This window comes from Mus pahari, chromosome 1, assembly GCF_900095145.1.
Source record: "Mus pahari chromosome 1, PAHARI_EIJ_v1.1, whole genome shotgun sequence".
Lineage (NCBI taxonomy): Eukaryota > Metazoa > Chordata > Mammalia > Rodentia > Muridae > Mus > Mus pahari.
In genome coordinates, this window is record NC_034590.1 from 80,780,859 (window position 1) to 80,803,814 (window position 22,956).

The following is a 22,956-nucleotide window of genomic DNA, read 5'->3' on the forward strand; positions in this document are numbered from 1 at the left end:
CCCCCCCGTGGTTTAAGAAAGAGTTTGACATAACTTCAAGAGTTTGACATGTTGGCTTCGAACTCATGTAGTTGAGGCTGACTGATTCCCCCTTTCTCTGCCTCCCAAGTGCTAGGATTCCAGGAATATTGCCACCATGCCTGGCTGAATCATTCATTCTTTCTCCACAAACAAACTTTTTATTAGGTCTGTGCCCATGTTGTGACAGAAAGAGAGTGGGTGTGTAGTTTTTGGCCCTCACAGGGTTCTGAGTCCAGTGTTGGACGGCAACTGAAAAAAACTGATTGGTATAAACACTTCAAAATGAGGAGTTATAAGAACTCAAGCAAGAGACCCTAGCTATGCAGTCTGGTCACATGAGATGTGGTCTTAGGGGTGGCTCTATGTTGTGAGGGGAGTTTGAGCTGAGCCATAACACAGAAATAAGAATGCAACTGATCTGTTTGCAGACTAGCCTCGGGGCTGAGCAGAGTAGATGAACTGGCAGAGAAGAAGCCATGCTGGGCTGGGCTCCAAACAGACTAAAAGCTGTGGGGCCAGGACCACAGTGTCTTCCATTCCCAAAGGCTACTGGATGAAGGAACTGAACATCAAGTTTCCCTAAAAGATGAGGTCTTTGAATAATTCCATCATCTTTACTTAGACGTCAGCATCAGGAGTGCTGAGGAACTGCATGGTAATGGGGGGAATCGAGGGGAACACGTTGCTCGTTTTCTCAGGCCACGTCACTGCCTCATCCCCACAAGTCAACTTATCTTAATAGGAACCGTTTCCAAAGCATGGGGGGCAGCCATCCCACTTCCTGTTCAGGTCTTAATCTACACAGAGCATACTGTGTACTAAGGGTTCAGACAAGCCAGATCATGTTCAGAAAAGAGAAAGAACACTCTATGAGGGCAAGAGTTTGTGTTTAAGAGCTCAATACTTTTAGCCCAGGACAGAGATGCTGCAAGGGAAAAGCAATCTCTTCTTAGATATCTAAAAGGTAGTCATGTGGCCCTGAGGTCTCCAGAGAGCAGGTGTATGGCCAGGACTCAGCAGCCAAGTGAGAAGGCAAAGGGGCCTTCTAGTGGCCAGAGCCAGTTAAAGATGAAACAGAATGAAACTTCAAGGTCAAGAGTTTGCTGGAAGACTTTCAATATTGGCTGGCTCCAGGGGTCACAGGAATGCCATCCACCACCATGGCCTTTTCCTACTCTGGAGTCCCAGACTCTATCTAGACACAACCAGCTACAAGGAGCTCCTAGCCCAGGGTCCATTCAGAGAGCCTAGGATTATAAAACCATACCAGAAATATCCCATTCCCTAACCCTCCTCTTCCCTCTCTTAAGACAGACCTCTGCCATTCCCAGGCCAGCCAGAAACAAAATGTCATGAACGAGGTCAGACATGCCTGGAGATGCTGGGTGGGGCAGGAGGGAGGCTGGCTGCAGTCCCACAGGTGAACAAGATGGAGCCACTGAGGCTCTGTGGGAACCCCTGCAGCCCTGCTAAGGGCCATCCCCCATGCTGCTCAGGTTCCGTGTGTTTTCCCACCCATTATTATAAACTCACTGTTCAAAATAGCAAGGTTAAAAACCCAGTCAGGCCCCCAGGGTGACATCTGGGGGGTCTGCGGGGGCTAACGGGCACGTGGACCCCATATCCATCATAGCACAGTTTGGAATACAGCCTCCAGGAAGCCATGGTCTGGAGTGCCAGCCCATAAAAGGAGAGAACACTGAGTCACGCTTGTCTCCCTGCCTCCCTTTCAATCCACTTCCAAATATTTCCTGATGCTTCTCCAGCCAGGTCAGGTTATGTGAGTCATGCCAAGAACCAATCGGCTCTTTGGAGTCTATTCATCTGGCCTCTTACCAATAGTTAAACAGAACCTGGTCCATTTTACGGGGAAGAAAACTGAGGCCTAGAGGGGAGAAACAGACAAGACAGGGTTCAGTTACCTTTGTACCTAAGGCAAACTACCCAAGAGCCTCTGCTGGGCTAATCATCCAATCATTCGTGTAAGTGAACAGGTCCCTAAACTATCCTTAGATATTTTACTTGCTTCATGAAAGAAAGCAAAACAATATGCCTTTAGCATCCATATACCAGTTTCCCTACTGAGTAGCCAACACTACTGTGTATGGTCAGGTGCCGTACTTAACCCCTACAAGACAGGGTGTGCGTTTATTTAGTTTTGTTCTCGTGCAATGCTGGGTATTGAAACCAAGGCCCTGAACATGCCAAGCAAACACCAGCCTCATGCTCATACCCCGGGAACAGGGGCTCATGAACCTTTTCTGGAGCTGCCCTTCTCCCGGTGGAGCCATGCCCCAGCACTTTCCTATGAGCTTTATTACTTTCATTTAATATAATAAAGCACTGAAGCAGAGAGACAATCAACAAGGCCATGTAGCTACTAAGTCTGAGTCCAAAGGTGCCATCTTCTTTCTTACCTAGGGGACAGCCAAAAAGCCTTGTGCAAGGCTCCTCTCCAGGAGGGAGGAGTGGGGTATAAGCTCCCAGAGGCGGGGAGGGGAAGCAACAGTAAACCTTCGGTTGCCGGGCCAAGTATCTTCTGAGGTAAAGTAAGGGGCCCAGCTTTGGGAGATGGCTCAACAGATAAAGTGCTTGCCGCACAAGCGTGAGCACCTGAATTCACATCTCCAGAGTCCACACAGCACTGGGTGTGACAGCAGGCGTCCGTGATCCCATTGCTTCTAAGGAAAGATAGGGGGAGGAGACAGGAGGCCACCTTGCCTGGCGTACGTAGCACAAACAAGAGATCCTGCCACAAACAAGGAGGAAGACTAAACCGTCATTTGAGGTTGGCCTCTGACCTCCAAATGTGAGCTTGCCCACATGTGTACTTGCTCAGAGTAGGTCCACAGCTTGAGGCTTCAGGTCCCTAGTATGTGGTGTAATGATGTGTTTGTTCACTGTGAGAGGCAGCGGCCCACTCAGCCTCACTTCTTACTCTTCTAGTCACACAACTGTCCAGAGACTTGTCGTTGAATCACTCGTGCCAGGAAGCCTCACGCCAAGATCAAAAGCATAGGCTCTGTCCATATAGAGCTGCCTTAGAACCCTGCGGGCTGTCAGGGGACAGGCAGTGGAGGAAGGCAGGAGGGCTCTGGCAATGAAGGCCACACTTTATTCTTTTTCCAGCAGTCACTGGGGCTTCCTATGTTCACTGTCCTGGGAAACCTGAAGTATCTAGAGTAGATATAGAAAATTCAGCCCACCTGGTAGGTCCCATCGGCTTGCCATACTTCAGCAAGTACCAGGCTATCTTCAGTAGTCAGGGGGAGACATGAACAGTGCTCCCAGCCTCCCTGGCAGGTGGCAATGGACGTTCTAACACTGGTAACACAATTAGTCCTGTTTGGCAGATGCCAGAGGCCTGAAGACATCACCCACGAATGGCAGTGGCAGGCATGTCCAGTATATTGCCTGACTCTGCAGCTCCCTGAGGGACCAAGCCTGCTGGCCTCTCTCAGAGCCTTGTGACTTGCCCAGAAAAGATCAAACCCCTCACTTGAAGCCACAGCGTCCCAGGAGCATGGCGTGCGTGCATGCTGTGAGGCTCTGACTAGCTCTGTTCATCTAGAAGAGTTGAGAGGTCCTTGTGGGGAGCAAGGGGTTAACCAAGCCTCATGAACCTCTCTGGAATGACTCAGGCTTCTCAGAAGGAAGGGTTCTGTTCTTCCAGCTTGGGATTTTTGCTTTCATTTAGCACTCAAAGAATGTGAATGTGATTAGGTTGCTATTAATATCCAGCCTAGCTTCTCTCTGGACAAAAGGCTGAGGCAGGAGACTGCTTGGAGTAACTGTGCACACACATCTCTCTCAGCCCCTCTACAAATTCAGAGGGGCAGGAGACTGCTTTCCATTCCCACTTTTGCAGATGGGGAGCCGAAGCTGAGGTGGGGGGGGGGGGAGATGATCAAGGCCACACCTATGGAAGGTCAGCTTTGGAAAAGGACTGTGAGTCCCTGCTCCCGGGGGATGAGTGTGGCTGGCTGAGGGCAGAAGACAAGCCAGTGTGAGAGCAGAGCCTCTCATCCCCCTTCTACTCATGGTCTCACTCACGGAAGAGAGGATCCTTTTTCTTGTCCTCACCCTGGGTGGTCTCAGAGAATGTCCTCAGTCGACTAAAAGATCCTGAGGTACTGGGCAGAATCTCTATGGCCAACTGCAGAGCCGCGTCCCCTATCCTGAGTGGACTGGGAATACCTCCTGCATGCTGTAAAAGGCCCCCTACCCTGAGTGGACTGGGCATACCTCCTGCATGCTGTAAAAGGATCCAAGAGCTCCGCAGATACAGTTGCAAGAGCTCAGCAGATAGAGTTGCAACGATCCTAGCTCTACCTAGCTGGGTCAGTATACCTGGGCCTCTGTTTTCTCATTCGCAAAAAGAAGGTGACCGCGCAGAGCTTTTAGGATTGGTGTAAGAGAGTAGTGAATTCCTGGGCCATGCAGACTTAACATGCTTTCTGGAACTTTCCATGCCTGCTCTGAATAGCCATCTGAGTTCTCCCAGCTGCAGTCACCAAAACCTGGGCAAAGAGAAGGCTTTGCACAGTGACTGGCCACACGGCACACTCGGGTGGTCTGGACAAATGAATACATGAATGAACACTTATACCGTCTGTCTGACAATGGGCTCCCAGACTCTCCCATTAAAACATATTTGAGTTAATGAGAAGAATGGGGCGTAAGGATGGATGGAAGGTAGAAATGGGGATGTGAACGATTAGAAGGCATTGCCCCAAGACTGTCCCCTTTAGCACCACCTCTTAGTCTGTAAGGCCAAAAGCATAAAGCAGTGGCCTGACTGTGCACTCAGATGGCATCTCCAGCACACGTGATTCCTAAGTTATGACCTTGTCTGGGACACCATTCTGGGGTCCAGTTTTCTCTGGCCACACCAGCCACTTGTGGGGTGTCTCTAGTGAGCCAGCTCTGCTCAGAATAGACGGAGCCACACCAGGGAAGTCTGGAACCAGCATGTTTCTTGGCTGTGTAGGGAATGAGAGAATTCCTCAAGACAGGAGTGCCATTGAGTCATCTCCCCCAAGTTATTCTCCCTCTGTGTGTGTCTGTGGTGTGTATGTGCATGTGGAGAAGGGGTGTGTGGACATGTGAGGGAGTAGGAAAAGGAGGGGTCTTGGCTCTGTCTTCTCAGCCTCAGAATGGAACAGGATCTAAAAACAAAAGATGTATCCCCCAAGGTCCACCGACTTAGTGAAACCCTGTCTTGAAATAAAAAAAAATAGAAGTGGATAGGTTTGGAGGCAGAGCATTTGGCTAGCATGAGACCTCCGTGTTGATCTTCAGTCCCATAAAGAGAAAACGCAAGAGCTAAATAAGAAACTTGAAGCATTTGCTTCTGTAGCTAGACACAGCAGGGCAGAATGGTGATTGTATAAAAGCCGTATTAAAAACCACAAATAAGTAACAAGTAGATTTATCAATGTGTGATACAAACCGGAAACAGTTAAGAAAAGCAGAACCATTCACAGTGTGGCTTGGGCAAATTTCCTAAGTTCACAGTTGCTTATTCTCTGTCATTCTCACGGTGAACTCACATGGCGACTGCTTTCATTGTGGGTTTTGTGATTAAATGTGATTATACAAGTATGGGGAAGGGGAGAAAAAGAAAATAGGGGAGAGAAATTCAAGAAGAAGCAACCTGCCTTCCCCAGGATGATGGGGTGTGGGGAAGACAGTGACAGTGCTGAGACTGGGGTGTTCCAGAGGGACCAGCTTCCCAATTCTCTTGGAAGGTGAGCAGCCCATAGTCTGAAGTCTTGAGCCTGTTTCCCAGACAGAACTCTAAGGAAGAGATTCCCAAAGAGGTATGTAAAAATAGACCATGCTCAGGGACATCCTCTGGAGGCTGTGACACCCCATGATTGGGTCAGCCCAGTCATTTCAGGGCCCAGACCTGGGGAAGCCTTGAGAAGAACTCAGTATGTCCCTGCGATTGTCTATTCATTTGTTTGCTACAGCAGGCAATCACCTACAAACCAAGACACACCATCAGTACAAGGACACACCATCTGTACAAGGGTACACCATCTGTACAAGACACTCCATCTGTACAAGACACTCCATCTGTACAAGGCACACCATCTGTACAAGGGCACACCATCTGTACAAGGACACACCATCTGTACAAGGGCACACCATCTGTACAAGGGCACACCATCTGTACAAGGGCACACCATCTGTACAAGGGCACACCATCTGTACAAGGGCACACCATCTGTACAAGACACTCCGTCTGTACAAGGCACACCATCTGTACAAAGGCACACCATCTGTACAAGGGCACACCATCTGTACAAGGGCACACCATTTGTACAAAGCTATACAAGGGCACACCATCTGTACAAGACATACCATCTGTATAAGGCACACCATCTGTTCAAGGCACACCACCATGTACAAGGGCACACCATCTGTACAGTGCACACCATCTGTACAAGGCACACTACCATGTACAAGGGCACACCATCTGTACAAGGGCACAGTACCATGTATAAGGGGACACCACCATGTAGGAGTGCACAGCACCGTGTACAAGGGCACACCATCTGTACAAGGGCACAGTACCATGTATAAGGGGNCACCACCATGTATGAGTGCACAGCACCGTGTACGAGGGCACACCATCTGTACAAGGGCACAGTACCATGTATAAGGGGTCACCACCATGTATGAGGGCACAGCACTGTGTACAAGGGCACACCATCCCATGCATACCCACCAGGAGCAATGCCACGTTCCTTCCTGCCCTGATACTTAGAAAGTCCTTGGTGCAAACGCCCCTGGAATACAGGGAGGCTTGGTCCAGCCCTGGTTATCCATGCTGTACATCCTTCAGCCTCTGAAGAATGCTCAGGCCAGGGCCAGACCTCCCTGCCCCTACCCACTTCCCCTCCCCATCATGACAGGAAATAAGCCAAAACATCTCCCCAGGTTTCCTCTCCAGCTTGTTCACTTCACCAGTTCTTTTTTTAAAAACAAAACAAGTCTGCTTGAAAACTTTTTTTTCTTCTTCTTGGAAATATGTGTGATTGCTCAATCTGAGGCAGTTCAAAGGCACCGGCAATGGCAGCAAAGTATCTGAACCTCCTATTTGGCTCCAAGCAGAAATAAATCTTACCCAGTTCCCTTTGTGCCTGGCTGTCCACAGACACTTCCCCTGTCACTCATGGCAGGGTGTCACTAGTCATCACTGGAGTCAAAGAACACTCAGTCTGCCAAGCTCCGAGAGACCCCATAAAGAATAGGGCCCCCAGGGATGCTCAGAATAAATGGAGGGTCAGGACCGCTCTCGGGCTCTGGGATTGGCTCAGCCTTGCCCAGGTGGGTGAATCTGAGAATTATTAAACCTGGCTGAGCTTGAACCCTAGGCCTTGTGGTTTAGACAAGCTTCTGTGGTGGGGTTTAGGAACTGGTCCCCTGGCTCACAGGGGCCAACTCTTAGGTTTTCCAGACTGACCTAACAGGCAAGTCCCAAGTTCCAACGAGAGACCCTGTCTCAAAACAACAGTTATCTAGGAACAACACTTGAGGTTGACCTCTGGCCTCCACATACATATGCGCACCTGCACATGCGTACGCGCGCACACACACACACACACACACACACACACACACACACACACCAGTACAGATAGAATAAGTTAGCTAAAACTGAAGGACATCACTCCTCGGCCACTCTCTTGGAATCTTGTGAGGTCTCACTAGGTAGGACCTGTGCTCTCCAGAGGCTTCTGTAGTGGGAACAGTCACTGATGTGCCACTGTCCACCTCGTCTCGGCTGTCATTAGTGACATCCACTTAGCAGTAATAGGCACATCTGCAAACAGAGCTGAGTGAGGGCCACCGTGAGGGCCACCTCTTCTCCCAGAGTGCCGGCTGTTGTGTTTGCTGCACACTCTGAGTGCCACCGTGAGGGCCACCTCTTCTCCCGGAGTGCCGGTTGTTGTGTTTACTGCACACTCTGAAGGTAGGCTAGCCCGGCTTTTATTCCTATCCGGTGCACACAGAACACTATCACCCTGGCTGTGAGCCTGCCAGTTGCCTTTAGACAAGTCCTCCTGGAAGTACCACAGAGGCTATACGTTCTGACCACAGTGTCTAACAAATAGCCACCCTTGGGGATGCTCACTGCATCTTTGCACATATCTTCTCCCCTCTGCCTGAACTGCTTTTGATCCCTGAAAGGCTCCTACTCATCCTTCAAAACCAAATTCAAACACCCCTCTTTCTAAACCATCCCTCCTCTTTACCCCAAGAAAAGTGGCTCCTTTCCTCTTTCTTCTCACCACTGATGTGGTGATGTAAAACAACACCAAGTTATTATCTTACAGTGCTCCTATTGAGAGTCAGCTTCCCTTTCAGTGGGCTAATTGGCATTGGGCATGGGCTGGGAAAGTGGCTCATCAGTTAGCAGTGCTGGTTACTTTTCAGAGGACCCGGGTTCAACTTCCAGCACCCACAACCATCTGTAACTCCAACTGTCTATCTGACACCTTCTTCTGGTCTCTGTGGACATCAGGAATGTAAGGAGAGCACAGTCATACACGTAGGCAAAACATCCACACTCACATAAAACAAAAATATCAACATTTCAGAATAAATAAATAAATACAATCTGAGTGTTAGCGGAGCTGTGGTCTTCCAGGATGCTCGAGGGAAGGAAGCCATCTCCTCACCTCTAGCTGCTGGGGCTGCCTTGAGCCCCCAGCCTACTGGGGCAACCCCTTCTCCTTGTTCCCAGCCTGCAAAGAAGCGGGCCCCTTCTCTGATCTCTGAGGTTGGCCACCATGTGTGCATTTCCTTCTCTGCCTTTGTACTCCCTAATGTAAGGACTCTAGTGACGCTGATGTTATATCTGTCCCTGCAGGTGACCCAGGTGATCTCCCCACTTGTAATTCTCTGCTTGGTTCCATCTGCAGGAACCCTTTTGTATTTCAGGTGACATGCTCATGGGTTCCACTGTGACTTCTCCCAGAGAGCTTTGCATAGGTCTCAGCTCTGTTAGAATCCAAATGCCTCAAAAGCAAGAACTTATTTCATTCATACTTTCATGATGAATGAATATCCTTATAAATATTCAATATAAAGACATAAATATTCATATCTCAATGCTGTCCAGTACAGGGACAAACAGAAGAGTGACTCCCTAAGTGTTTGTTGAATGAATCAATAACAGCCGATCTGTAATACATAGATAAGGAGGCTTTGCTTTAGTTGAGAAGCAGCTTCTGAGAAAACAGGGTTCATGAAGAGATAGAACACACACCTCCTTCTGGGGCAGGCAAGTGAGATGAAGGCAGAGCCTCCTCTGTGGATTGATGGGGTCTGCGGTGACAGAGAGTGCAACTGTCACTTAACCAGAGCGGCTACTATTCAGTTTTGGGGTCAGGAAGAAATATCATCTTTTGTTGGCAAGCACTTCCAGTTTCCAAGAAAAGCCAAAACTCTAGTGCTAAAAATAAAATCACCTGATTTAGAAACGTTAAAGCTAATACCAAAAAAAAAAAAAAAAAAAATTACAGAAATACCACAAGGACCAAGCATGCGACTCTGGGGACTCCGACTGCAGCTACCAGTTGCCACTCCTGATTTATGCCCTCAAGTACGTTCCTCTGGGCCTCACATAGAAATTAATCTAATTCATTCTCAGCAGCAATGCCAGCAAGAGCACCCTCAGGAAGGCCAGGTAGCAAATCCAAGCCTGGTCCTTCCAAAAGGCTGGCAGTGTCTCATCAGGTGCACACAGAGTTCTGTCCCCAGGGTTGTGTGGCCCCTGGGGTAGCTCCTTGCTGTCTGGGCCTAGGTATGGTTGCCAAGTATGGCCTCATTTCTTCATGACGGCCAGGTCTTGCATCATATGCCTAGAAACGTCAGCACTTCACACACAGCTCAGTAGCCATGGCAGTCACACAACACGTCACAGAGAGGGTGACAGCAATCTTAGTGGGATATAAACCTGGCTCCCTCCTAGCTCTGCCTTGAAGCTCAGAGATCCTGACAAAGGATGAACTTCTCAGGCTGTGGCTGGCAAAGAGGACTTGGCCCCTTCTACCAACTGCCATAGGTGTAATCGACAGGAAGTGTTCAAGTAAGGGGTACATGCAGACACTTAGGTGTCTCTTAACTCAACTAAGGATAACACCGACAACCTAAGCCCTCTTTTGTGCCGGTTTGAACATAAAAATGTCTACACGGACTGCTTCAGAACAGCTAATATTTTTAGTTATCTAAATAAAATGCCTCTAAAATAAAAAAAAAAAAAAATGTCCACCACAGACTTCTGTGTCCAGATACTTGGCCTCTAAGCTGGCAGTGCTAGTTTGGGAGGTTGTGGACCAGTGGAGATGTGTGGCCTAGCTAAAGGAAGTGGATTGATCTCTGGAGGGTGGGCCTTGAGGTTTATGGCCACATCTGGCTTCCCTTCTTGTCTCTGCTTCCTGTCCCTGCCCTCATACTCCTGCCACCACAGCCTGAGCAGCTACACCACCATGCTCCCCACCCCCTGGCCCCACTCCTCACCCCTACCCTCACCCTCCTCCACTGGACTGTCCCTGCAAAATAAATCATTTCTTCCTTAGGTTGCTTCCTATCAGGCATTTGGTAATGCTGACAGAAAAAAAAACGGTAGCTAACACACCTTTGCCCAGCCTTCTGCCCACATCCTTTCTTTCTCTTCCTCGGCTATATTTCATTTCAGGCTCACCTATAGAAAGTGAGGCCTGACCCTAAGGGCCTGCATGCAACTCACCTCTGAGGGTTGACTGAATGACTGAGAGAAGGAAAGAAAGTGTCACACACTCCACAAAACAGATGTTCAAAGTCCTGGGTCTGAGGCTACCTTGGGATCTGTGACCGGCCCCCCTGCCCTAACCCCCCAGAGGACTAGCGACCCCATTATGGCTTCTAGACTTCCCCACATAAGAAGTGGAGAGGACCTAGCCCTATGCTACATCTTCCTGGAGAGATGTGAACATGTACCAGTTGGGTTGCTGTACATGCAGGGGTGTGGCTGTGTTCACTCCATTCCCAGACGCCTTCTCCAGGTCAGCTTCTGAGTTTCCCTTTTCACCCTTTTGAACGTGAAATGTCCCTCATGGGCTCACATGTCTGAACACTCCTCTCCCAGCTGGTGGTGTCATTTAGAGTGTTGGGGAGCCTTTAGGGAGGAGAAACTCACTGAAGGAAGTGGGTGTCAGGGGCTCCTGCTTGGAGGTTGTATGGGCCAGCCCAACTCCCCGCTCAATCTCCACTCTCTGAATGTGACACTGTGGGCCAGCTGCCTCGGAGTTCTGCTCACCCATCTGCCTCTCCCACCGTGATGGACCATATCCTCAAAGCTGGAAAAAGGAAAAGAAAATTTCCTTCCTCCTCGAATTGCTTCCTGGCAGGTATTTGTCCACAGTGTGAGAAAGATAACTAATTCAACCATGTTTTCTGGTTTTTCTGCCACATGTGCGTGCAAACTTCCCCCGGAGGATTCCATCATGGCGCCCTCTCAAAGCACAGAGCCTTTTCCTTTTCAGTTCCAGACTCCCATCATTCCACCCAGGGGTTCTGACTTTTAGGAAATACTTAGCAATGGGGCCTGCAGTCTCAACCTCAACCTGCAGCAGATCTCTAACCTTCCCTTCCGCACTGGTCTCCAGCACCCCTGGGAGCTGGCCACGGTACCCATGAGAATGGGGGTGTGTTCTCAGAGGATACAAAAGCCCAGTGTCCACTGCCCTGGCACTCCTGGACCCTCCTTCTCAACAGAGGGCAGCCACAGGGTGTGCAAGGTGGAAATAACCTTGAAACCCATGCCTCAATTCCTTTCTCCACTATGGGAACAGACTGGAACTTGCAAGTCCTCTCACTTTGTGCCTGGAGTCATTCATTCCTGTGAGGTAGGCCCTAGGGACCACTTGTCTCTTGTTACAGACAGAGGACTAGACACAACATACCAGTTTGCCAGCCCAGCTCTGGCTGCACTGCACACACAGACCCTCGGAAGGCAGTGTGTGCATCTGGATCAAAGCCAACAACAGCATGTTTGTGGAGCTTGGACATCTGCACCTGAAGACAAACATTCCTTAGGGCAGGAGTGAGAATGGGGATAAAGGGATTTTGTCCACATAAGATCTGAACAATGTCAACCCAGAAAACCAGTAGCAACAGTCTTTCTTCAAAACTCTGTAACAGACTAAAACGAACTTTCAACTCAGTACCTCCCATCATTCTCCCAAACTGCCCAACTCCCAGCATGCTTCTCCTTTGGCCCCTCCCTCTCCTTCTTTACCTCCCTTCCGAGTTTCATTCTGGAAAGTACCCACTGGGATCTTTATGCAGGACCTGGTTTGGAGATGTTGTCTATGATGGGTGTCTGAACCATCCATCCCTCAGCAAGGCATGTCAGGTGCAACCATCCTAGGCACCAAGCATTGACCCAGCCCCTGGGGCTTCACAGTGAGTCTTCCAGGGATGTGCCCTCCTAGAAGCCTTCTCTGACCTCTCCTGAATGCTCTGTCTTCTTGGCTTGAGGAAGCACCTTGTGGGTATCTCCACTGGCCACACAGTAGCTTCTGTTTCCTGCACACGTATGTCATCCCCAGTCCAACCCAGGGCAGACAGCTCACTTTCTGGAATCTTCTGTGGGAATGTGTCACAGGTTCAGCAATCACTCAGGATCCACAGTCTCTTTTTGAGGCACGTATTCTTATGACCAAATCTCATTCTCAGATGGCACATGGATCCTGCACCGATAGAGGCTCTGCGACAAGGGACTGTATCTCCATTTTACAAACGAAAAGAACCAAACTGCATCATGGATGCTAGTCACACAGTCAGAAAACGCAGGATTAAAACTGGATCTCCTAGCCTAGCATGGTGGCTTATGCCTGTAATCCCAGCATTTGGAAGGCAGAAGCAGAAGGAATAGGAGTTTCAGGCTAGCCCAGGTTACACAGCAAGATCCTGTCTCAAAATGAAACAAACAAAACAAAAACATAAGCTGGAGAGAGATAGCACAGTAGATAGGTTTTCAACACAAGCATGATGACCTGTGTTAAATACTCAGAACCCAGGTCTAAAAAAACAAAAAAACAAACAAACAAACAAAAAAACACCGCTGGCCATGGTGACCATCCTTCTAATCCCAGTGCTGGAGTGGCAGAGACAGGAGGACCCCAGAGGCTCACTTGGTGAGCTGCAGGCCAACGAAAGACTAGGTTCCAACAATAAAACGAAACACAACACCTAAGGTTAATCTCTGGCTTCCATATGCACATATACCATGTGAGCACTCGCATGTGGGCTCACTAATATATAAAAATAATAAAAACAAGCAAACAACAACGAAGCACCCAAAGTTGCCATACCCGGACTGTTCTCTGCACCAGAAACAGTTGGCAGTGGGAAGTGTTTCCTGACAGAGTCTTGACTTCTCAGGTTCCTAGTCCTACCTCAAGACCAGCATTCCAAACCAACATGCCCTGTGGCATGCAGTTCACTGAGCTAAAAGTTCCCAAAGTATCCCAGAGTGGAAAAGCAACAGCTGAGATCAGAGACAGAGAGAGAGCCTTTCCCAAGCAGGTCAGACAGAGTGTCTCCAGCTGAGGTGCCTGGTCATCTCCGTGCTGAGAATCTCGGCTTTCAGAGACCATAGAAATGTGTGGGGCTGGGCTGCAGGACAGGGTCGGCTCTAGTATGGCTCCAGGAGGCCAAGAGCAGCTTTGGATGAGCCTTTCGAGGAATGACCTGCCATGCAGAATGACATCATCACTACTTGGGCTCCAATCTCTCCATCTTTACAGCACAATGTTGATGCTTCTAGCTGCACCTCCCTTTCTGTCTCTTGAGTCCATGCTTCCCATTGCTTATGAAGAGCAATCATGAGATGAGAATCCAGGAGACGAGATAACAACCCCGGGGCAGGAGGCCACCCCAGGGTGGGAGGTAGCCTGTGGAAGTTTCTGAATCACAGCCCCTGCTCACAGAGATTGGCTAAAGGAGGCGCACGACTGCACAGCAGCCAGGGAAACACAGTAAGACTTTGCTGGGCATGCTGGGAGGTTCCACTCTTAACTGTAGACTGATCATGGAAGAGAGTAAGCCGGAATCCTTGCGGAGATGATGAACTTGTGAAGGGATAAAGTCAATGTGAAAAAGTGCACAGCTGAGAGTAAGAAGTCCCCAGGGCTAGCCTCCAACACCCTGATGAGCCGAGGTTGTCATCTCTGGCTTTTTCCTGCTTTAAGAAATAATACTTTCTTTTCCCCTCTAACGCTGGCTTTTGTTGGCTTTTGGGTACTGATAATAATGAGCAGCACCTCATGCAAACAGTGTGGCTATATAAAGCGAGGTGCACGGGGCCTTCTATATACCAGACTCTTCTCTCACCTCTCTGCTCTGCCACTCGCTTGGGAGCTCCAGCTGGAAAAGCAGATCTATGGCCAATAGGCTTGTCCTGAGCTTGTCCCATGACCATGTCCATTCCAGAGGAGGGATCACCTTTTACATCCCTGCCTAAAACAGCATGACATGTGTTGAAGTATACTGTCTCATAGCGTGGACCAGAAGGAGCCACAGGGCACTTCCCTCTGGCTGTCTTTGGGAGACTATTAACATTTATCAGAACTCGGGCTCCACCTGACTTTACAGCCTTTGCCTTTCCTAGCTCTAACAACAACCTGCATTTGCTGAAGCTCAGCAGGATGACCCAGCGTGTTCCAAGCACCAAGACTACTAGGTACGTACCATAAACAGGCCCCAGCCCAGGGTTCTGCTCAGTATCCCACAATGAGGCTTCTGGAACTGTTCAGATCAGAGCATCTGCAGCTTGAAGCTCAACAATAACCACCACCCAAGCCATTGACACAGGACCAGAGGCAGGTCATCTGGCTAAGCCTTCAACAATGCATCATGGAAAAGGTCTTGTCTTTAGAGACCAGATCCACATTGCCCCATCTGCCACACCACCATTTGTTATCCTTGCAAGAGCTCAACCTAAGTTAACTGTTAGGTAAACAACAAGGAGCTCAGTCCCAGAGTTAAGCCAAGACATTTCCACAGAACGTTCCCTGCCTCTTATAAAAGCCTGAGTTACAAGAGCCCTGGGCAGGAAGTGGCAGCCAGGGATAGAGGGGACAATCCTTCTGTGGCCCTGCAGAGAGCCATCCTAAGAAGGAAAGTTAGGCCATCAGGTCCCCTTTCTAGGATGAACCCCAAGGACCCCAGACCTGGAAAGTCATTGGTACTGGCAAGTTTTATTAGGTCTGCCCAGGCTTACAGTCCTGGGGCTCCCACATTTCAGGGGACATTTGCCCTTGGTGACTTGTGGTAGGTAGGGTCTTTCTTTACCTTCTGTGCTATTTGTTCATGGCATTTTGAATCATTTAGTCGTGAACATAAACAGCACCCTTCCTAGCTCTTGACTTTTGACTTTGGCTCTTAAAGATAAGTATGTAAAATAAGTATGTAAGTGCCTACTACATTCTAGCAGAAAGCAGCTACTGGGATGGTAGCTTTTGCTATCGTTGTTCCCATATTATTACAAGCACTCCTCTAGCAGAATCAAAGAAAGTACTCACTGTATATCAAACATAAATGTCCCAATAAGCAAGGTGCACTGGGATACAGCCACATTCATTTACTTAATTTGGTGGTTTCCCCTCCTATAAGGACAGTTGAATACCTCAGACATACATTAACTCAAAAACAAAAAACAAAACAAAACAAATGTATTTACTACCTTTCTGTGGAAAAGTTAGTCAACCCTGTTCCAACATAGTTACAACGGTTTGTTTTCAGGCTGATGTCCTCCACTTAGCTAACAACAATTCCAGGGTTGTCCTGGCAGACTCCCGTGTGTTCTTCCAAACTCAGTGTTTCTCATCTGTGTATCTCTGACCCTTAAGGTGTGGTCAGGGCTCAGCAAATGTTGTACTGAAAGGAATCCTTTCCAACACACTTTTGAGCACACACCTCCAGAGAGTCCCTATGGAGAAACGGGTGGAGTTCTGAGGATCAAGGCTGAGGGAACCCATGACAAGTGAGAATCTTAAAAGGGGCATTTGTGGATCAAGTGCTCTCAGCAGCCTCTCCCTTCTGCTGACTCAGTCTCACTCTTTCCCACAATGAGTTCAGCACCCAGGCCTTGGCTAGGGACTACGTTCCCTGGTGGACAGTAGAGGAAACCCTCCTTTAGGAGATTGCCTTGCAAATGTTAATGACTATCTACCACCCAACAGGACACACATGGATGACGGGCATGTCACAGTGACCCCACTGGTGCTGACCATGGCCAATTTGGCTTATTCACTTTCAACAAGAGACCTGGCCAGTGCTTGTGGTCTCCTGTGCATATTGACATTGTGTTTATCTTCAGACACCCATGTGCTCACGTTTTCTAAGCCAACCTTGAGGTCATCCAAAGCAAGATGACCAGGCATTAGTTTGCAAGCCAGGTGTGGAATCATACTGCCGCCTTGGCCAGCAGCCTCCCAGCCAGGCTCCCACCCCAGTCTCCTACCCCAGCCTCCCACCCCAGTCTCCCACGACAGCCTCCCACCCCAGCTCCCACTCCAGTCTCCCACTCCAGCTCCCACCACAGCCTCCCACCACAGCTCCCACCACAGCCTCCCACCACAGCTCCCACTCCAGCTCCCACCCCAGTCTCCCACCCCAGCCTCCCACCCCAGCCTCCCACCCCAGCCTCCCACCCCAGTCTCCCAGGGTTTGGCTTTTAGACTTTCAACTCCTTCAAGTGCTGGCCTCTATCTCCTGATGACATAAGCCTGACAACAGACAGAGACCCTGCCCCTCCCACACTCCAGCACTGTGATCACCGTCACAGCCCTGGCCATCAAGTGTGACAACTCTCTGCTGTGGCTCTTATTTTGGTCTTAAGAAACACACTGTAGCCCTAAAACAGATCATTAGAAGGTTTTAAACAAAACAAAACAAACCCACTGACACAGAGAACTCTCAACATGTAGCTCTCCCTGAGGCCTGATGGGAAGCCACTCTTCATCCAGGCTCAGGTAGCATATCACTTGCTCAGAAGCAATGTCCCCTCCTCTCTCCTCTCTCCTCTAGATCTCCCCATGGACCCAGATCCTGAGCCCACAGCACTGTGGTTATCAGGGGAAGCAGTCCTCCTGAAGTTTGTGCTCCCCTTTATGAATTGGCCTGTGAGGGATTTGTAATTGCCTGCTTCCTAAAAGGGCTAGCGGCCAGATATCAATAAAAATACTCAGAGGCTCAGAGAATTAAAAGTAACAGCTGACAAAGGAAGCAGGGGCAAGGGGGACCCCTGAGCTACAGCAGGATGGCTCTGTGCCCCAGGGAAATCTCCAGGCTCAGATGGAGCAAGATCATTGAAAGTGTCACAGAGCAGAGAGCAGCTAACAGTTAAATAACCTGAAATGGATCCTGCGCGCTCACGGAGCAAAGCGGGAGGGAGATTTCGTAACTCAGGACTTTTCAAGTTCATGCAGAGAAGGACTCCATGTACATGTATGTTGTATTGTATGCCATCATGCTCTTTACACATCAGGATTTGGGATGGCCTTTGCTTTGCTTTCTTTTTTATTTTTTATTTTTAAAGCTCATTATATTAGTTATTAATTATTATCATTATTAGAGTGGGGAGGAGCTTGTGTGTGAAGATCAAAGGTCAACTTTGTGGGATCTGTTCTCTCCCGTGTTACACACTTCGCCATGTTGCTCGTCTGCTGCTTCTTCTCCTTTGTTTTCAGGGCTTGGGGGGTGGCTCAATAGGTAAAAAGGGTTTGCTGTGTGAGCATGAATATCTAAGTTGGGTAAAGGTGTTGGCTAAGTGAGCATTTATCTAAGTGTGGAGTCACACACATGAATTTTGTTGTTGATGATTGTTTGTTTGTTTGTTTGTTTGTTTTAAGGCATGGTCACACCTGTAACCAAAACCCTGAAGGCTCTGGAGACAAGTGTGTCACTGGGTTTGCTGGTGAGCAAAGCAACAGTGAGACCCTGTCTTAAGGGAATAAAACTGAAAGTGACAGAGGAAGATGATCAACACCTTCTTCTGGCCTCCACTTGGGTATATGGCATGCAGGCTACACACACTATACACACACTACACAACACACACATGGATGGTTTTTTTAAGGTTCATTTTATTTATTTATGTGTGTGTGTGTGTATGTGTGTGTATGTGTGTGTATGTGTGCCCCCATAGGCCAGAAAAGAGTGCTGAATTCCTTGGAGCTGTAGTTATAGGCAGTTTGAGCTACCCAGTGTGGGTGCTGGAAATAGCCAAATTCTGTCTGGTCTTCTACAAGAGTAGCAAGCATTCTTTGCCACTGAACTATCTTTCCCGTCCCAAAATTTATATATATTCAAGATGAGATATGTTTTTTAAAATTAATTTTATTTGTGTGATGAACACATATATATTTTAAAGATTTGTGTGTGTGTGTGTGTGTGTGTGTGTGTGCGTGCTTAAATAACAGGCATTTATCTCCTAACTCCTGAGGGCTGGAAGTCCAAAATCAAACCCTGTCTGGTTTTGTCCTAATGATGCCTCCTGGCTTACAGGTAGCTCCGTTTCTACTGTGTCCTCACATGGTGTTGGGGGATGGATAGGGAATGAGGAGACAAGGGAAAGACTCTACATAATAGGAAAATATTTCCAAAAGGGATATTTGATGAGAGACTAATATCTAGAATAAAGAATTATTGTTTCTCAATATTAAAAAGAATACAATTTTTAAATGGGTGAAACTTTTGAATAGTCGTCTCTTTAGAGAATATACACAAATGAGCAACTAAGACTTAGAGCCTGGGAGACGGCTCAGTGGATAAAACATGCTTGCTATGTGAGCATGAATAGCTGAGTTTGGAATCCCAGCACACACATTTTTAAAAAGCACACGTTTTGACCTTCTGCAAAAACATTAAAAATCAAAGATGCTCAACCACCAAGGAAATAGAACTCAGCACAACAACACAACATCAACCCAATCAGCAGGAGGGAAACGATGACCGGTGCTGGAGACCTAGCCAAGTGCTAGTGACATCGTGGACCTTGGAGGAGAAAACCCACAACCACCGCCCCACTAACCAAACATCATCCCTAACTGCATTGGACGTATTTGTCCTTGTACCCACAGCTCAGTGTGGTCCTCAACCCTCATCAAGGAAGCTTCTCTTTGCAACAGACAGGGTCCATTACAGGGAACCACAACCAATCAAAATGTAGAGTTATAGAGCCCAGTCCCATAGTACAAAACAACTACACCTAAGGCTCTCGGGACACTGTGGAAGAGGAGGTGAAAGGTTATAAGAATCAGAGGAACAGGGAGTTTGCTGTGAGACTGTGTCTCCTAGCAATGTCGGAAGCTACACTATAAAGGTTCACCGACATGGCCACCTAAACATAAACAAGGATGACACCAATATATGTGCCAAAGTGAAGAGAGGGAAGATCACAAGGCCTTGGCCCTACAGGCAACTAAGGAATGCTGAGAGTGGGAAAAAGAGTTCTCCAGGGAAGAAAATACCTATTACTTATCAAATACCAAATAGTCAGCCATTAAAATATACACATCATAGATGTACAAGTACATTACATGGAATACGTAGATTGTATTTATGTGTTTAGAAATGTGTGTGTGTGTGTGTGTGTGTGTGTGTGTGTGTGTGTGTGTATGTGTGTATGAATGACAACAATTAATGAAAAAAGAGGTCATGGGTTTAAAAGACCAAGGAAGGATATATGGGAGGGTTTGGAAGGAGAAAAGGGAACAGAGAAATAGCGTAAGTATAATCTTAATTAAAAAACAATTTAAGGAATACAATGGCAGTTCAAACCCATTATAGTGGCAAAAATCACAGAGCCAGATAACAAATTTGATGAGGATGTTAAAAAAAAAATTAGAGTGCATATATTGTTAATGGAAGCAGTAAATGGTGAGAACACCTTGGCAGTTCTTCTAAAAGTTAAACAGAACCACACTGATCCACCAGTTCTACTCCTTGAATTTACCCAGGAGAAAAGGGAACATATGTCTATACAAAACACATACACAATGTCTATAGCAGCTTTTCCTACAATCGCAAAAGGGTGGACACACACTATATGCTCCTTATGTAATCAATGGCTGAACAAAAGATAGTGTAACTGTACAACAGAATACTGCTCAGTCTAGAACAAGTACATGCTAGACTATGCATCTGAGCTGAGGTAAGGCGGGGCAGGGGCTAGAGAGACGGCTCAGTAGTTAAGAGCATATACTGTTCTTGCAAAGGACCTGAGTTAGATTCCCAGCACAGACAGATTCCCATATCAGACAGCTCACAACCATTGGTAACTGCAGCTCCAGGTAGATCCAACACCCTCTCCTGGCCTCCACAGGTACTGCACTCATGTGCACATAACTCATCTCACACACATGCATAACTAAAAATAATAAACATAGTAGCTTGGTCTTCATGTGGGACTCCTAATAGCAGAATCAGGGGCTGTCTCTGACTCTGCTGCCTGCCTCTGGGACTCACTCCCATCGCTGGGCTGCCTTATCTAGCCTCAGTAGGAGAAGGTGTGTCTAGTCTTACTGAAACTTGAAATGCCAGGGCTGGTAGATATACGTGGGAGGCCTCCCCTTTTCTGAAGAGCAAGAGAGGAGGAGTGGATGGGGGGAGCACAGGTGAGGGGTAGGACTGGGAGGAGATGGTGGAGAGGAAACTGTGGCCAAGATGTAAAGTTAATTAATTATAAAATAACAGATGAAAAGATGATACATTCAAAGCATTATGCTAAATAAAAGAAACCCTTCACAAATGACACATTGTATGACTTCATTCATATGAAATTTCAGAATACAAGGTAGATTGTGGCTGCTTAGGGCAGGGGGATTGTAGCAATGAGGAGTGGCTGTTAACGAGAAGAGAGTTTCTTGAGGTTGATGAACTCGATTGTAATAATGACTACATGACTCTAAATGCACTGAAAACCAAGTGTAGTCACTGAATCAATGAGTTATATGGTTCATGGATTGCATTTTAATAAAGCTGGTTTAAAACCTGAGAGAGAGAGTATGCAAGCTGGCCCTTGCATACATTTTTAGCTCTGTGAGAAGTTTCTCAAACATCAAAGGTGTAGACTAGGGTCAATGTTCAGTGAGAGTGCTTGCCTGCCACGTGTAGATATTGAGTTCACCCCAACACTGCAGAACCAAACCAAGCCATAAAGACAGACGACACCAGGTGACACGGGATCTAAATCATTAAGTGTACATAATGCAAGAAAAATGGGCGAGAGAAGAGATGAAGTTTGCTTCTCTGATGGGGTCAGGTTGGACGGTTTGAAGGGAAAGACACGAAAGAGCCTGGAAAAAAAGGAAAAGAGAAGAGACAGGACTTATCAAAGCTACTGCAGGCAGGTGAATACAGGTGGGGCCAGAACAAACTGGGATGCCAGTCTAGACAAGATCACAGGGGCATTCGCAAACACACACACACACACACACACACACACGCATGCACAAACTCACTCATACACATGAATGCACATATATGTGTTCACATACATATGTACTCACACATAAACACACACACATGCACTCACAAATGCATATACACAAATGCACACACACACATAATACATACTCTCACACACACACTCACACACATGCATGCACATACTCATTCACACAAATGTACACACACACTCACACACAAATGCACACACACATGTGCACACTCACACACAAATTCACACATATGTGCACACACTCACACATACACATTAGTTTCAAAATAGGACTTTTGGGGCAGGGGAAGGGTATATACCTTTCTCATGGGATGAACTTGAAATTCTGTCAGCAAAGGCATTTACAAAGATGTGCTTTATGAACACAGCACAAACGGGGACTATTGTCTTGCAGTTCACTTCTTGAAGTCAAACAGGGGCAGAATTTACTCCACAGTCAGAGATTCCCAGGCCTGTTTCGTCTTCATCAGTAGGGACTTAGGGAAGTAGGACTGTGAGCTATTCCAAGCTCATGAGGCCACTCCTCTGGGATTTCAGCTGAGAACTTCCCAGAGATGCTCTGACCACCTTCCTGTTCACCCCCTCCTAATGTGTCCACCACAATGACACAATGAGGACATCATCTATTACACTGACCCCCTGGCTTAAGGCTCTCCTGCTGCTGATGGATACCTGAAAAAAAAAAAAAAAAGTGAAGCTGAGCAGGAAGGGTAGCTGTGATCTCCAGTGTTAGCTTCCTCACAACTCAGCCTAGAGAGAAGGCCAGAGAAGTTTCTGGATGTTTTGGTTCTTATCTTTCCCTTCACCCCCTAAACTTTAGGCTTAGCTCTCCAGGGTGCCTGAAATGACCTTGCTATTTCCCAATATGGCTGACTGGAGAAGTTAGTGTTGAGTGTTTCCAAAGCTGGGTACGACAGAAAAACAGGAAGCAGTCTTGGGAGGAAAGGGCCTAGACATGGGCCTGCAGATTCCAAGCATGCTCCACCAACGCTGGGTGGAGAGCAGCCCTCGAGCTCCTTCAGGGCTCCCTAAATGTCCACCATTTGAAGCAGCAGTAAACTAATGTGATTCTGACTCCAAAAATAGTCCTCAGAGCATCTAAAATCGCCTTCCATCCTTAGCCGGGCCAGTCCCTCAGGAACGATGTCGCTATTTCTAAAACATCCCTGTTTTCCCAGCATGCCTTTGTCAGATCCTAACTTCCATCCTGGCTGCTCTGGGCTCTCCTGGTTCATTCCCCTTTTGCCTGGTCCCTCACTGCCCTACATTGACCGAGCTGCCTCTCAAGTAGGAAATTCTCAAGTTGTGCCTTCCACTTGTTACTGACTTGGCGATCTTTATCCTGGCACGTGGCTTAGGAGAGCAGAGACACCCACCTGGGCAACTCCTGGTACTTTGGAGGTACAGAC

The 22,956-nt window shown here is 47.8% G+C and overlaps 1 protein-coding gene across 3 annotated transcripts in view; it reads right to left on the reverse strand.

Annotated features, from left to right (window-relative positions):
* Positions 1–22,956, reverse strand: part of Mrvi1 (murine retrovirus integration site 1 homolog) — a 108,385-nt gene that overhangs the window by 73,781 nt on the left and 11,648 nt on the right. Inside the window, exon 1 of one of the 3 annotated variants that reach the window (XM_029544978.1) lies at positions 21,847–22,049. The exons of the other annotated variants lie outside the window; for them this stretch is intronic. Within the exon in view, the coding sequence (XP_029400838.1) occupies positions 21,847–21,888 (42 nt within the window). The 5' untranslated portion in view covers positions 21,889–22,049. Of the gene's footprint in view, positions 1–21,846; positions 22,050–22,956 lie in introns of those variants that run through there. 3 annotated transcript variants of the gene reach the window in all.